Raw genomic sequence first — 16158 nt, forward strand, 5'->3', positions numbered from 1 at the left:
GAGAGAGAGAGAGAGAGAGAGAGGGGGAGAACGGGAGAGGGCGAGTGAGGGAAAAGACACGGAGGGAAGATCTCAGGGGCAACAGATCTGGTCTGCTCGGCTGAGAGACCGAACACATCGGGATAGATTTCTGCACGATGTGAATGAACGCAAGGAGCTGCATAACACATACAAAGGTCTGTAACTATTTCTTTATTGTGTGTACTATTCTGCTGCTGATGCTTTAGGCTACTTCAAATGAAAATGTTTAAAATGTGTTTTTAAAAAAGGGATAAACGGCAGGGATCATTTTAATCTAATCTCATGCTGGATGCAAAAAAGCCATTATTCTGCCGAAACTTTATTTGGCGCGTTATTCCTGCCTGCTGAGCCGTAGTAAGAGAACAAAAACTACTACTTTGACATCAGGGTAAGAGGAGATAGAGAGGTAGAAAAAGAAAACAGTGTTCCAGGAGACTTGCAGGAGATGATAAAAAATGCATGCTGTGACGACTCATTCACAAACTTGTGGAAACAGCGGGCTTCTTCAGTGGCGGTTGAGAGAAGGAGGGAAGGAACAGTTGGGTGATGAGTGAAGCGATTGTACTGGCAGACTGAAGGGGAAGCAGGAGGGCACAAGAGTGTATATTCAGTGGATGAGGACACAAGCAGGGTTTGTGTCTAAAATGATGCCACTTGTACTTACAATGCGAACAAAAGCTGCACATAGAAAACAATATCACATAAATTATCAGGAGGAATAAACTAACATGAGATCGAGGTGTAAAAATACAGTTCACAACCGGGATGAACACATACTGGGCACACGACACACACACACACACACACACACACACACACACACACACACACACACACACACACACACACACACACACACACACAGACATCAAAGCAAATAAGCTCATTATCTGCTTTGGACACTCACCAAAAGAAAATCGTCCAATATTTCCTCTCCGATGCCAATGATCACTATTTCCTGCATTTTAACTCATGTTGCCTTTCCTCTGCTGTTGATGGTATCCTCTTTGAAACACCTCTGACTTTTCAAATCCTTACTTTCATGCCCTGAATATCAGACAGAATTAGAAAACAGGTGAACAGCAGTGCTCGACCCCTGCTGTTGCTTCGAGTGCACTCAGGTGCACTGTGAGATTTTGTCATTCAAATGTTAAAGCAATGAATAAAAACATGAGCTCATTGTTTTCCAGATTCATTTAAATTACAACTTGTTTTATTTGTTGTCCTGCCAGGTTTTTTTTATTGGCAGATATAACATGTACTTTTATTTTGACATAGTCCTCTACATACTGCAGTTATTGGTAGAAAACTGAAAGAATACACACTGGAGACAATTGAGTTTGTGCAGGGTTGAGAGTTTTAAGCTCATTTCGTGAAAGCACTTTCTTCTTACTTTCATCATTCCTGCATATCTCTGACCTCTGGGCTATCTGTGGTATTTGGGGCTGCAGAGGCAATTTGGAATTCATGTGGTTGAGCCTCAGATCTTGTTTTTTTTTTCTTCAGTAGATCCCTCTCAGAATATGAGATATTTAACATGTTTGAAATTCAGGACATTTTGACCTCATCATGCCAATCTGGTGTTTGAGCTGAATATGTTAAGTGCATGTCTGTAGGAGCGCATACGGAATGTGTGAACAAATTCACATCACACATGAGCATGCATGTTAAATAGAATCCCTGGTATTAATTGTATTTGCTCAGCTTCTCTTTGTGTAGGAACGAGGTATGAATATAGTATAAGAAAGTATTCACGCAGACATTCACACACACATACGCAAATGATAGATAGAACTCACCCCCGGACTACAATAATGGACTCTGTGCAATAATGGACTGTGCAATGACTTTCATGTTTTAACTCCCTATATTTTAATTTATAGAGTATTTATTACATATTCTTTTACAAATGTTTACAGGTTTGAATGTGTATGTGGGTATGGGTGAGATGTGCTTGGATTGTGTTTGTGTATGTGTGCTATGTGTCCTTATCTTATATTTTATATTTTATATGCTGCAAACAGGATTGCTTCAACTGAGTTTCGTTGTATATCATGCAATGACAATAAAGATAAATCTAAATCTAAAAATCTAATCTAAATGCACAAAAGAATATGGCCTAAATGCCATGACATTTTGCCTCACATGGATCTTTTCCATTATTCATGAAGAGAAAAGCTAATACAAGAGCCCAACACACAACAGAATGTGTGTATCTCTGGAAAGTTTAGGTTTTAGCACAGACAGTATTTGCATTTGCTGCATGCGTGGACTGTTAATATATCCCAGGCTATTTCTTGTCACCGATAGAGATCTGTACAACTCCAAGGCTTTCTGTGTTTGGCCCTGAATTGACAAAGTACTGTGAATATAAACAAGCCTCATGCAAAAATGATACTTTTATGAAAATTAAAAAAGGCGACTACAGAAGATGGAGATAATAATCATATTAACAGGTATCAAATCATCGCTGGCTTTAAAGCACTTTTAGAGCATAAAACTGGCACTGCCTGAGTGGAAAATGTAATCAGTTAAGTAATAAAACCCACTAACCATGTAATAAAACAAAACCAAATATACTCTGGACAACATCAAAACAGGATATTTAATATGTAAAGAGCACCTCAAATGAGACAAATTGTCCCAAATACACTATGACAGCACTAAGAGTGTGGACATTATAGGGGGATGATGAGAAAATGATGAATGTGAGAAACGGATTGAGAAACTAGAGCAGAGGAAGCTTCACGGCACAAAGTCTCCGGAGGAGCTTTGCTGAACTTGCTCCACCAGCAGAGGATGAGCTTGTTTGAGGAGTGATTTGCAGGGATTTTGCCGCTCAGGAAGCCGTTTGATCAAAAAAAAAAAGGAGCTTTGGAGGTCATGGCCCAATGTCTATTGAACCAACCTGATGGTGGACAAAACATGTGTTAAAGTGAAGACCAAGCAAATAAAGGTGAAGCAGAGAGAAGGTAAGTTTGCTCAGGGCAGCCCGGTTTGAAGAGAGTGCAGGGCATATAGCTAAGGGTAGACAGCATTTAATAAAAGCTCTTGACATAGCCTAGAGGGCAATGCTGACACTGAAAAAGCTCAAATACATGATCATAAAAAAAGTCACAACTGGGAGTGAAAAGAAGAAGTACTTCTGTAAGAATCCATTGATGAGCTCCCAGCTGGCAGACTCAGGAGGAAACAGGAGAATAAGGACGCTGAGAGGCACAACAGTCTCTAAATGCCTGAACTCCACATGGCTCTGCATGTCTGGGAGTTAGGGGAAGACACTTCTTCTATGATCACTTAAAGAAGGAAAGACGAACATGTTAAGTAAAGTCAAAGAAACCTCGGTTGTGGTAATGCCAAGCCCTACGGAATCCCGAAACCCTTTCAGGCCACTGTAGTTTAGAAGAACAGCTACAAGCAGTTTCCATAATCTTTGACCAAGAGTCCAACACCAGAAATCATGTCACTTGCCTTCAGAACCTGCATATGCAAATTATGTCATTAGCGATAAAGGGCCCAAATTCTATAAGAACCTAATCAGAAAATTAGGGTTAAACACAGGGATGCATGCACTAGCTACAGACTGTACCGAATGACTTGTTGGTTGAACAAATCATTAGCATATTATGTTGGCCAGCAATGCCAATCAAAGATTGTGTCAAAGCTGTAACGCAGCCACCCGCCACTAGTCAGGGCTGAAGCAATAGACTGGAAGCCCCAGTTATTGGGCAGCACGGTTAGGCAGTGTTTTGATCTAGAAAATGTAGTTAAGTTTCATTTAGGCTTTTTCAGGTTAAACTGACATATAACCATTCGACATTCAGCACAGGCGGGTGGACATTAAGCTGCAAGGAGGACCGAAAGCTGACGGTGCTAGCACTACCAATGTTAGCCACACTCTGCAAACCAATTTGGCATTGTTTACCTGCAGACCCTTTGATCCTGTGTGTAACCGTGTCAAATTAACTGTGCTCAATTTTGACTGTTTGACTGACTTTGAAATGAATCGCCTATGGACTATTATTCCAAGGAAAATGTTGGTCGAGCAAAGCTAGGTTCTTATTACAGAAACTCAACAACAAATGACATAAAGCTCAGTGGTAGAGGGACACAAAGGAGGCAGTGATTGCACGATGAAATAACTTCAAACCACTCAGAGGGTCAGAGGTGAAACGTTCTTGAAGATGACTTTATCAACAGGAGAGGGCAGTGCAGCACAGTTTTTGCCGGTGTCTAATAGATTACACTCGAAGAAGGAGAAAGCCATGCCTTACTACCTGGCCCTTACTAATCTCTAAATAATGCTAGCTGGTACTACAAAGGAAAATTACTACTGGTATTAATTGTGTGTAGGCGGTTGTATGCCAGTGTGTGCGTATGTTTGACCTCTTCAGCCTCGGGGGGACTGCACAGCCTGTCCTCTTAAAGTAGATTAGCTTGAAAAAGAACTGATCGTACCTTGTTGCCTGGATACAAAAAGCATCATTAAGCCCAATTATCAACCACTTAGCTCCCAACGAGCAAGCTTCATCACAGATTTGAAAACAACATATCATTACCAAGAGAAACCTATACAGAGCAGGAGAGAGTGGGAGGGAATGGCAGAAGAAGAACATAAATAGAAAAGAGCAGAGACATACGAGCAAGGGGCTGTAGAGAGAGTGCGATGGTGGGGCCACAGTGTCATGGGCAAAAACATTTATGATGATCAACATATTTTGAGGTTAAATTCTTAGACTGGGGTGGTACTTCGAGTTACAGGTATACTGGTGGACCTGATCCTCCTCAGAAATTACAATTTTTTAAATGTAATTTTGGTTAATTGAGCTGAAATCAAGAGGGTGACATATTTCAGGAATTAAACAACACATTTAGAGAGAAAGGCAACAGCCGATAAAAAAAACAACAACAACGGCAAGAGAAAAACAGAAAATATAACCAATTAGTAGTCATGCAAAAGGAGGGAAGGGTGATGCATGCACAGTGAATCTCAATACTTCAACTTTGAAAAGTTGCAGAAAAGAAAAGTGTCAATATAAGCTGACAAAAGTGGCTTACACTCTTTCATTGGATTTGGAAGACCACTGGGAGTATTTGATAAAGAAAACAGAGTTGGGGGCAAGAGAGCATGCAATCATAAAGAGAGAGAGAGAGGGAGAGAGCTGCCCAACTCAGCCCTTCCTCATTATACTGTGTATCTCCCTGAAGGTACAGTGGGCTGTAAATGAAAGGGAGCAGACAAATGGAGAGAAGGGGAAGAAAATGAAAGGGAGTGAATAAGTGGAAAAGAAAAGAATTTGGGCCCAGAGAGGCTTACTTGAGCTTCAAAAGCGACATAAGTCAATAGTGGATTAAGAAAAGTTTTGTGCCAACATTGACATTTGTAGCTAAAGGGCTCAGAATGAAACACTAGCTAGGCCCCGATTGATGCCACACATTTAACTGTTGGAGCGCCCTGAACAAAAAAAATCTCACAATAACAACTTTTTCCTTATTATTATCTGGTGTTGACTCTACAATCCCACCAAACCAAAATAGCCAGATCCTTAGAACCTATGTAAAGCAAACCACCATAATTCACACAACGTTGAACCTATTTAAGCTTTATGCATACTCTCTGCAACAAACATCAAGTCTAGACCACACCTGCTGACCATGGTCAGCTATGGTAAAGTAGCCTACTGCTAGCGAGCAACACACTGCACGCTTATTCAATTTAACAGACTCTAGGCTACACAAAACAATGTTTATAGGTCACAGAGAATGGCTGAGAGAAATAAACCAGCCATGTTTCTTGCATTAGGCGGCTCTAGTCAAGCATTTGTTGGGCTGTGGCGTCTATCCATGACCTTAACTTTGTGAATCGCGAAGCTAAACATTAGCTTCTACAATGTCCTGGGAATCGCTAACACTTCCAGCAAATATCCCAGCTCTGCATGTGGAATAGAGCCATAGGCTACATAACATTTACAGTCTATGGTGGATGTATTCGAGAAGTCACACTTACATTCCTGTGCCGAGGCTGGCCATACAATTTAGTAGGTAAATGACATGATGATATCTGGATGACACATAGGCTACCTTTGTACAGTAGTTAGCAGTATGATACATAGGACTTGTTTGCGACCCGCCAAAAACAAGGGAGTGTAAACCATAGACTGTAAACAGTCGACAGTCAATGTTTCATGTGTTTAGTAAAGTGAATGCTGCAGTCATTTTAAACTACTCTTACATTTGAACATCTAACAACCGTAAACTATCACCTGTTGGCTGTGAACTGGGATGCATTGAAAAACTGCAGAACTTTAATCTGTCCACTTAATTAAGGAAAAAAAAGGCCTGTGTTCACACCTCTTGCTTTCATTTCTTTCATGGTTATTTTTTTTTTCATCTCTTCGAAGGATCTATGTTGTGTCATAGATCAAGTCAAGACACAAGATTGGTCCAGCCTAAATAGGCTCCCAAACACGCTTTCTCTTAATTTCATCAGATAAGGTTGCTTTAATTTATGAGCATGCATCTCAGGGTGCCAAGCCTGACAGGCATTCAATGACATAAGTACTCCCCCTGCTGTTACCCCTCATTACGATCTAGTTAGTAGGCCTATCCTTCAATCTGTCAAGCTCCTTGACTTTTATCACCAGGCTAGAACACACTTTAGGTGTTTCTTTTTGTGATTAGACAAAAATTCACCCTACACATGACATTTGTCAATGCACTTGATTTGGTGATCAGGTGTCCATTCTCTAACTAAACTATCACTTCAGAGAATATACCATTTTATACTATCTATTAACATATATTGATAGCATATCCATTGGTTGTAGCCTAGGTCATTTCTTGTACAATCTTACATTATCACAAATACTAAATGTTTACATGTTTCTTTGCTGCAAATATTATATTTAGGCTATCTACTCTCCATAGCCCTCAAGTCAAGTTTTTATGTATTATAGTTTTATTTATTGATTTAATGAAAGATTTTTAAGGTTATTCACTGGTGCAATGATAAATGCATGTTTTTCATTAATAACTGGGTTATTGAGGTCAGTTTGAGGGGATTAATAATTTCCCTGATCTCTCCATGTGTTGTGAAAATGAAATTAGCATTGATTGCAACGTATAAGCTAGAGGTCTGTTCTGTATCTGAGGCTCTTGAAGTAAATTGTTGACCTTGAATTAGATCCGCTGAAGTCCTCTCTTTCTTTCTCTTAATCTCAGCCAAAGATTAGCATGTGGGTGTCCTAGAGGGAGAAACTAAACTCCTGACAGCTCCAGCAGGCAAACGAGGATTTCTCCTTTAGTTCATGTATATCATAAATGCCTCAAAGTATTTCTTTTCTTCCAAATTAAATCTCCTTCTGTTTTTCCCTCATGCACATCTCTGCTGAATGTCAGTCAGGATGTCAGGGATGGACGTCCCGCTGGTGGACCAAAATGAGACAGGAATCCCTCCCATGGACAATGGCACCTTCCTCCGTTTCTCCCCTACCTCTTCATCCCCGTCTGCGGCCGCCTCCTTACCAGGACGTCAGGGCAATGTGTACGTCTATGTGTGGCTCTTCTTCGGCCTGCTGGTATTCCTGCTGACGCTGCTCATCATCTCCCTCCACAGGCTGAAGAACATCATCTCCTCCTCGTCCTCTGTCCCCGACTGCAGCAGTGAGGGGGGGAGCTCCTTCACAAACATGGAGATCTGTAGCATCTCTTCTCAGAGGTCCACCATCTCTTCATTGTCCACTTGAAAGGAATGGAAGGATCACACACAAACACACGGACATGTATATGTCGAGGTGAACTTTTGTATGCGTGCATGCAAACAACAAGAAACGCACACCCAGAACTTCCTCACTGTGACAAACAACCATAAAGAGACACAAGGACAGTGTGACTTTACACGTCTTGCATGCATATTATAATCCTGATGGGATGGCAGCAAGCACCATGTTTTTGCAAATGCACATGGGAAATATAAAGTAGCTCACTATGTGATGTACAGGTCTTAAGGGACAAGAGGGACTTTAGAGCCTTATTTAGAGGGCTAAGACAAAGGAGCAAGCAAGACTGCTTTCCTTCTGCAGAAAAATTGAAAAGAGGAATTGTTATCTGTCCTCTTTCTTTTTGTAAAATGCATTTCTTTAACCGTACTTGACATATTTACTGTAGAGCAAATAACAAAGTGATGCTTTGCACAGCATGTCTAATAATGTCTGTAGGCTACATTGCAAAAACAGTATTACAATAAAGAACACTCCTTTGTACAGAAATGCATGAGGGTGCCTCAATTTGTGATGCTGTAACTTCATTGTGTTTTACCACAGCTTAAGATGAGATACTTGACAAAACGTACACATATCAACCCTCTCCGTTATTCCCGTGGAACGGAGACAGCAAAGACATCCTGCTGTGGGTGTAAAGGTGAATAAGAAATGAGGGTTGTGTCAGCATCTCAGAGCAGTTACAGACAGACCGGGTCAAAAGGGGCATGAATAGCGAGATGAAATTTTGGTTCTGAACGACAGGTCTGCCAGCGTGACGGATTACTCTCTCCTTCCTGTCAGCTCATATGGCGTCTGATAGCCGTCTCCATAGTGACTGAAGCATGAAAGCTCTGTGCAGCTGTCAGCCTCTTCTCTACTCCAGGCTTAAGATTCAGTAACGGCTGATTCTGCTCAAAATACATTGGTTTTTTTTCTGATGGTGTGTATTTTTATTTTATATTGAATAAAAATCACCTAGATTATTTTAAAATGTTTCATTCAAAAACAATGAGACCAGTAATGCTGACGGGGCTGTGAACAGAAAAAGGTGTGAAAGCTGCATTTTCCAAGATTCCAATACTCTGCAATATGTATTAGCTGAGTGAGGACTTGTGTTTGTAAATTAAGAAAAATCACTTGGAGTATTCATTGATTATGATCATTCAACTTCAGTAGTAAATGACTACATGCATATGCGGGGGATGGACAATGGATGGAACCCAATCAAATAAAGAATCAAAACATAAGTGTTATACCAGATGAGTCAGGATCATGATATTTTTCCAGTTTCCTACCCACATTGAAATGACAAAACGATGTCAACGACTGGTTCATTATTTAAAGCTGTAGATCAATCAGTGTGCACACATGTCAAGCTGTTATGCCCAGATTTCAAATAATTCCCAAAACTTTGTATTTTTTTAATCCGTCAAGAAGAAAACTCATTGCAATACTGATTCAACTCTTTTATTGACAGTTTTTTGCCAGTTGAATTATAGCTCTTATTAATTTAAGTTTGTGATCCTTGAACACAAAGCTACAAAGTAAATTACAATCGTTTTCTTTGTCACCGTGGTCAATACGTCTCCTGCTTACGTAGATTTCTTACCAACTTTTGCATGATTGACTGTTGTAAGCATTGTAACTGCAAATGGAAATGCACATGGAAAAGGCTTTTAAAATGCTACACAGGAGTGTCACTGAGTTTCAGCTTTTTAAAGGATTTGATTTGTGCAAAAGACATGAGGACACAATACAGAAGGGATGCATAAAGTTCTAGAAAAAGGAGGTAGTTACACACACACATCACGTAGGTGCAGGGCAGTGCAAAATCAGCAGACTGAGGAAGAAGATAGACCCGCACACACAAAAAGTGTTAATTCATCACAACGTTTCAACCAGATGTCTTTGAAGACCTCTATCTTCTTCCTCAGGCATAAAGTTCTAGACATACAGTATAATGTCTGTGTATGTCCTAAGAGTCTGTGCTCTAAGGAAGTGCTGCAGAATTTAACGTCTAAAAGAAAAAGAGAAGCAAAACTGGTAGGTCGACAACGAAGTCAAGTGTGTTTAGAGTGTACCGTTACATCTCAAGGGTCTTTGGAGTTCATTTCTTGAAGGCTATTTTCTTTCAGACTGGGCTCTTGTAAATACTTCAATGGGACGTCCTTGATGTCTCACTCTGCCTGTGAACAGCTGCTTCTCGGCAGTAAAAAGAAAATAACATGTGACCAATGAAAAGCCAAGTCATCAAATTCTTTGCATATTTTATTTTTCTTATCATGATTTTTTTTTTTTTCAACTCACACATGTCATATTTTACATCTTTGCAATAAAACATGAATACAATAGTTTTTAGGGTTTCATAGATCCAAAAATATTTAACCTTTTTTTGGATACGTAAGTTGAACCTGTCGATAGAGTATGTGCATGTGCGCATTTGATCAAGATGGCTTCACACATACAGAACATCTCACATTTCATCCCTCCTCCTCCTCCTCCCCTGCCGTCTCTATCAGCTACAGAATCATGATATTGCTTACAACTGTGAGGTTGTAAAACATAATAATCACACATGGGCTCAACGTTTTTAAATTACAAACATCAATGCACAAATAATCCCATCGGGGAAAATGGACCTAAACAAAATGGCAGCCAACCAGAAAGAACCAAGCTAATAAATAATGATATGTGATTGGTGCAAAGTGCAAATACAAAAACAAACTTTTACATTGATTTGATTCTCTTTTTTAAATAATCAACAAATGTGGGTAAGTGAAGGTTTTCCTTTGCGCTTTCAGTCTTATTCAGCTGATTAAGTCTCCCACCGAGCCTGAACCAAGACTATATACATATTTGACAAAAACAATCACCAAATATACAAAGGAAATCATGTCAGTTCTTGTGGTCGTCGTCCTTGGTGGCACTGGCAAGATCTCTTTATCATTACCATCTCCGGCAAAATTATCACCATCCTTGACACCGCCATTTTTACCATCAGTCTTGTCAACATTATAGTAATTATTACACAATATTTTACATACAGCAAGTCATTAATAAATTAAAGGTGATAAGCGCAGTTTGTGTAGTGAAATAACACGTGTAGACTCTGACGGAAGCAGAGTCTTTATTTACATAGAAATCAGATCTAACCCTGCTGCAGGTAAAAGAAAGAGTGTAAAGGAAACAGAAGGAAAAAAAAACCTTGAATAAAATCAAATCATAAGCCCTGGACAATTCTTTTATGGGGGAATTTAAGATCAAGCCAATAGCACCAATTTTCTGAATAGTAGGTGGGGCTGGTTCATTTCTGACCACATGTTGTCAGACACATTGGAGGAGTCTTAATTTATAATCCACCCAAATATAATCCCATGACTGAACTCCCCTCAAACAAAAAGGAAAAGAACTGGTTCAATAAAGAAGAAAATTAAAATGGGAAACAAAAAAAAAAAACATAGGATCTTCATCTGTGAAGCATTAAGTGTACCATGACCTTCACGAGTCCTGTGAGTGGTACAGGTATAATCAACCTCTACATGGTCTGCTTGACTGCTCTTTTTTCCCATTCTGCAGCCTGTCTATGTTATGAGCAGGTTGTGGTGTGTATCTTCAGAGTATAATGTGTCTGCAGTTACTCACGTGTGTAGGGACACGTGTGCACAGACGAGGCCGTTTCCCACCAGCGCTGCCGCAACTTCCAATCAAGTAAACTTCACAAGGATATAGAGCCTAAAGGTCCGGTACTTGTTTTGAGATCCTCTCAGTACCTGTAGTTTTCCCCGCGTTGTAGACACGCAGCAGAATGCTTCACCTCTTCTCTCTCTTGTTCTCCTTCTCTCCCTCCGTCGCTCTCCTGTCCACCTCAGTACCTGTTCTGGTGTTCATAGTGCCAGCGGTTGAAGTCTATGTTGAATGCCACTATGCTGCCGGATGCCATGCCAGTGATCAGAGTCCTAGAAGAGCAAAGCAAATAGAAAGAAAATCTATGAATCAAACTATATAAATAAAAGTATTTATTTTTAAGGTTTGCATTTAACAGCGTACATTTCCCAAGTCCAGAGACGTCATCTGAGAGATTTGTGGTAAAATAACTTAAATGATCATCCAGAACTCCCCTTGTGAGGTAACCCAGTTTCCACAACAACAGTAGTCTAAAATAAACCACTGCCATGAACTTGGCTGTTTTCACAGTATTACTGTCTGTTACCTCTGGTCATGTGAGAGGTCCATGGCCCGGATGCCCGCGTCACAGCCCGGATAGATGTAAAGCTGTTTGAAGTCGCACGCCTGCCACACCTCAACAACTCCATTATCACCTCCTGTTACCAGATTCTGTCCGTCGCTGCTCAACAGGATGGCCTGAAGAGGGACAAGGAAGAGGAATATAGGGTGAAAGTGGCTCGATGAAAATCGATATACCAGTATGTTTACATGTACAGTTTAAACTCTGAAAGCCTTACCCGTGTGGAATCGTTGACCTCCATCTGTGCCAGCTGTTTTCCATTGATGCTGAAGTTGCAGAAGCGGCCTCGCTCGTAGTAGATGATGCAGTGGCCCTCACTGGACACCGAGATGAGGCGGGGCCGCTGGCACAGCTCAGGCCCCTCCAGCGCTCTGAGCAGGTCTCCTGTGATGGTATGGACCAAGCACGGGCCCTCTGAGGGAAGAGACCAAAGGAATCAAGGGAAGAAGTTATATTTTGTGACTCAGTTTATCAACATGACTGTCTGAAAAAGTGGTAAGTATCAGTTTTGTGGAAATCCTAGGAGAAATTTCACATTTGCAGGACAATCTCATGTTTTCTACAGTATGAATTTGAAGGCAGTTACAGAAAGCATGTTCACCTAATCAAGGTAGTTAAAATGAAACAACAAAGGACAGTACCTCTATTCCTATGTACAGTAACTTACTCTCATGATAAATGTATCAGAGGTTTAAAATGTTCTAATACTGTTTCATTTAGATTTTTAATGACATAAATATTCCCTGTGCTACCAATCTAAATGAATTTAAAAGTAAAATGATATCTCTCTTAGGCAAAGACAAACAAGGGAAGAAACACAAACCTTTAGCTCCACTGATGACCAGTCCCAGCTCTGCACAGACAGACACACACACCACCTCGTGGTCATGTCCTGTCAGTACTGCCCTCGGAGCAGGGTAGTCACCTAGGGGATATAAACAAAGTCAGTGACTGTTCGAAACTTCCCTCTCCCGTAAGGCAGAAAGCTTTTCAGAACATTTTCACACAGATACAAAATAGACAAACTCTTGTACGTTATTTCCTTCCTTCCTTCACCCTACTCACTGTTGTTTGGGTTGTCACCAATTATGTGGTGTCTTCCACTCCAGTACCACAGAAGAAGAGTGGCATCTCTCGAACCAGACACGATGTAGCAGTCTCCTCCGATGTAGGACTCTGACCTGGCCAGACATGTCACAACATCCCAGTGACCAAAAACGATCTGGGTCAGCTTTCCTGTGGAGAGAGAGGAGGAAGACAGAAGACTCAATGTATGCTGTTTACTCCCTACGTTGATGGCTAACAATCTTTAGACAAAAAAAAAAAGAGATTAACTTTACAGCAAGGTGCACATGTAGAAAAAAATTTTTTTCCTGAAAAACAATCAATCTTGCCAAAAATCTAAATAAAACTGCATACGCATAAACCAACACGATCCTCATTTCACATATCTCATTTCAGTCCAGTAGACATGGACAACATGATTTATAACATACATAAACCTACCAGTTTCAGTGGAGTAAACCCGGAAGCTCTTGTCCCAGAAGCCACATACCAGGATGTAGCGGTTGTCAGCGGTAACCACAAAACAGTGCGTGTTGATTTGGATGCTCTGGTCGACCAGGTCGGTGATCTGGCGCTTGTTCACACCTGAATTGTTTGCTGAATGCGAGCACAGGAGGAAGGTAGAAAAGGTTAATGAGGGCGTTCAGATGGGATAAGGTTAACAAGCAACCTAATGGACACTAACCTTTCCTGAACTTTCATCACTCAGCTCTCTATATTTTAAGTGTCAACACAACTCACTTTGAAACCTGTGTCTCAGCATTTTATGTATATCCCTAATGCACCATGTGACATACTGATCCACTATTGATCCGGCTGACCTCATTATATCGGCGTGCAGGAAAACAAGCACACAGCAGTATCACAGCTTGTAGTATCAACATAAACTCTAGAGATGAAAAAAAGTTAAACCACTGGAATTTGTTGAAGATATTTTTGTGCACTGACCTATGAGAGGGTCCATCTCTATGGGGAGATGATGAGCCTGTTCCAGGGAGTATCCAGGAGCTCCACGGAGGCCTGAAAGGGTCAAACGTTACAGGCAGTCCGACACACACACACACACGTCAATATACAGTACGGGATAAAGGTTAAAAACTACATCCTCACATTCAATCCCCTTGTCGGGTGCCATATGGAGAAAGCTGTAATACAGACTTATGTTCAAATATAAGTGCTATGAATAACAAACAAGACCCCAGCTGCCTTATGACCCTCCATAATGCCATTACAAGAGTAATTACACCCTGCCTGCTCTTCTAATCTAATCTAAGGTCATTACTGAGGCTTGTTAATAACAAATATTTCAGTGTCGACCAAAATCTATGGACTCAAAAACTACCACTGAATTTAACGAAAATCTCTCTGAGTTCAGACGCCTTACATGCTTGATTGCAAACCTACTGATCTATGTGGCACATTTTAAATAATGGTGTAGTGTGCTTGTTACCCAATTTAAATTAAATCATTTAATCCATGAATGTAATAAAAAAACGTGAAAAATGCTGATTAAAAATGTCCCAATGCTCAAATAGTGTGTCTAAATTGCCCTTTTAAATGTAAATCTAAAACAAGTGTTGTCAGAGTTTTTTCAATAATGTATGGCCTTTGGAATATTTTACAACTAAGCGCAAAGTAATTTCAGGAAGAGATTTATTCTATATAAATAGGTGCAACACAGGTTGTGCTATCAGGGTCTAATTTACAAAATGAAATTTTTCTTTTTAATTACTACTTAAAAATGAGCATTAAAAATAAGTCTCAACAGCTCCCTGCAGAAACCCCTATGGGTACCACTAACCACATTGGAGAAACTCTGGTGTAAGAAAAATTTTTTCTCTCCTGTTAATGTAAAATAACAGATAATTTACACGTCTTTGAAAAACCAAATGATGGCGTTATTTTTATAAACATCTTGATAAATGGCTAGGATTAAGTTCCTGATTAAATTCCAACCCTATTATTTAACCCTTATCATGGATTGTTATGACATATTATCTAGAAGTAATACAGAGGAAGATCTTCCCGAATTGTTTACTAAACTAGTGCTGAAAAGTTGTTTTGTAAATATTGTTGTCACTATCTCTATCTACTGAGTCATTAGAGACTATAAAGACATTGATGATGGTTGAACCGTAACACAGTGTAACGTTCATTACATTCACGTCATGCTTTATCCTTCAGAGTGGTGTAACTTTGAGCACTCACCGACTGTGTTGTGCCAGCGGTTGACGGCAAACAGCCGGCTACATGTGACGGTGACGGCGGCTGGTATGCTGAGGTGGGGGAGCGTGTTGGCTGCAACGTGGGTGACGGGGGAGTTGGAGGGGAACTTGAGCACCATGATGACATCCTGCTGCATCTGATCCTTAAACATCAGTGGGCTCTGGGGAAGGAAACACTGGTGAGACAGACAGAGAAAGAGAGAGAGAAGGACAGAGAGGAGGAGGAGGAGGAGGAGGAGGAGAGAAGGGCAGAGTGAGGAGGGAAGGTCAGGGGAGAGAGGAGGATGGGGAGGAAATGGAGGGAGAGACAGAACAGATGGGACAGAGGGAGGGAGGGAAAAGGTCTATTAGTGGGAGCACAGGGTCAGAGCAGGTACACACACTGAGGGGGGCTCTAGGCCGAGGAGAGGAGGTGGAGGCGCTGGCTTGGTCGGGGGTCAGGACTGACAGGTTTGGGTTGAAATGGATGTTTCTGATGTGGAGACACTGAGGCCTTGAGCTGCTGAGGGAGCAGGGAGGACAGAGAGGACTACACCAGGCCGGAATTTGCTTCCAGAAGAAGCAAGACATACTCTTGTATGTAAAATAAACATCAGACATTCATACTGTTAAACTACATCCTAACATGTGATGCAGCTATTAACATAAGGAGGCTATGTGAAATATATTTGTCGTTTTGGGCTGACTTTCATTTTGTGGATCACTCTCTTTGAATCTATGCTGTGTCTAAACAAAATGTCCTGTCAGTCTGCCTTTTTGACACTGACCCAGTGGCAGCTGTAACATGGATTAAAACTAATAATCTAATATCACCCTGATGGTCCTTTATTTTGCTTTTGAA

General features: G+C 40.7%; 3 protein-coding genes across 15 annotated transcripts in view; 2 read left to right on the plus strand and 1 right to left on the minus strand.

Annotated features, from left to right (window-relative positions):
* rfc3 (replication factor C (activator 1) 3) overlaps positions 1-16158 on the plus strand; it is a 238275-nt gene that overhangs the window by 62436 nt on the left and 159681 nt on the right. The window lies entirely within an intron of this gene.
* LOC132987969 (serine-rich and transmembrane domain-containing protein 1) lies at positions 14-8288 on the plus strand. The gene is made up of 2 exons (XM_061055006.1): positions 14-176; positions 7420-8288. Exon 2 carries the CDS (start codon positions 7425-7427, stop codon positions 7764-7766), a length of 342 nt encoding a protein of 113 aa, XP_060910989.1. The 5' UTR covers positions 14-176; positions 7420-7424; the 3' UTR covers positions 7767-8288.
* Positions 10032-16158, minus strand: part of nbeaa (neurobeachin a) — a 96837-nt gene continuing 90710 nt past the window's right edge. For 10 of the 13 annotated variants that reach the window (XM_061055005.1, XM_061055000.1, XM_061054999.1 and 7 more), the window contains 8 exons: positions 15301-15493; positions 14041-14112; positions 13534-13689; positions 13093-13263; positions 12851-12952; positions 12245-12441; positions 11992-12143; positions 10032-11737 (listed from right to left, as the gene is read on the minus strand). In XM_061055005.1, coding sequence (XP_060910988.1) covers positions 11647-11737; positions 11992-12143; positions 12245-12441; positions 12851-12952; positions 13093-13263; positions 13534-13689; positions 14041-14112; positions 15301-15493 — 1134 coding nt within the window. In that variant the 3' untranslated portion in view covers positions 10032-11646. The remainder of the gene's footprint in view (positions 11738-11991; positions 12144-12244; positions 12442-12850; positions 12953-13092; positions 13264-13533; positions 13690-14040; positions 14113-15300; positions 15494-16158) is intronic. The other 3 variants (XM_061055004.1, XM_061055003.1, XM_061054996.1) reach the window with 1 other exon arrangement.

This window comes from Labrus mixtus, chromosome 14, assembly GCF_963584025.1.
Source record: "Labrus mixtus chromosome 14, fLabMix1.1, whole genome shotgun sequence".
NCBI classification, from domain to species: Eukaryota; Metazoa; Chordata; class Actinopteri; order Labriformes; family Labridae; genus Labrus; species Labrus mixtus.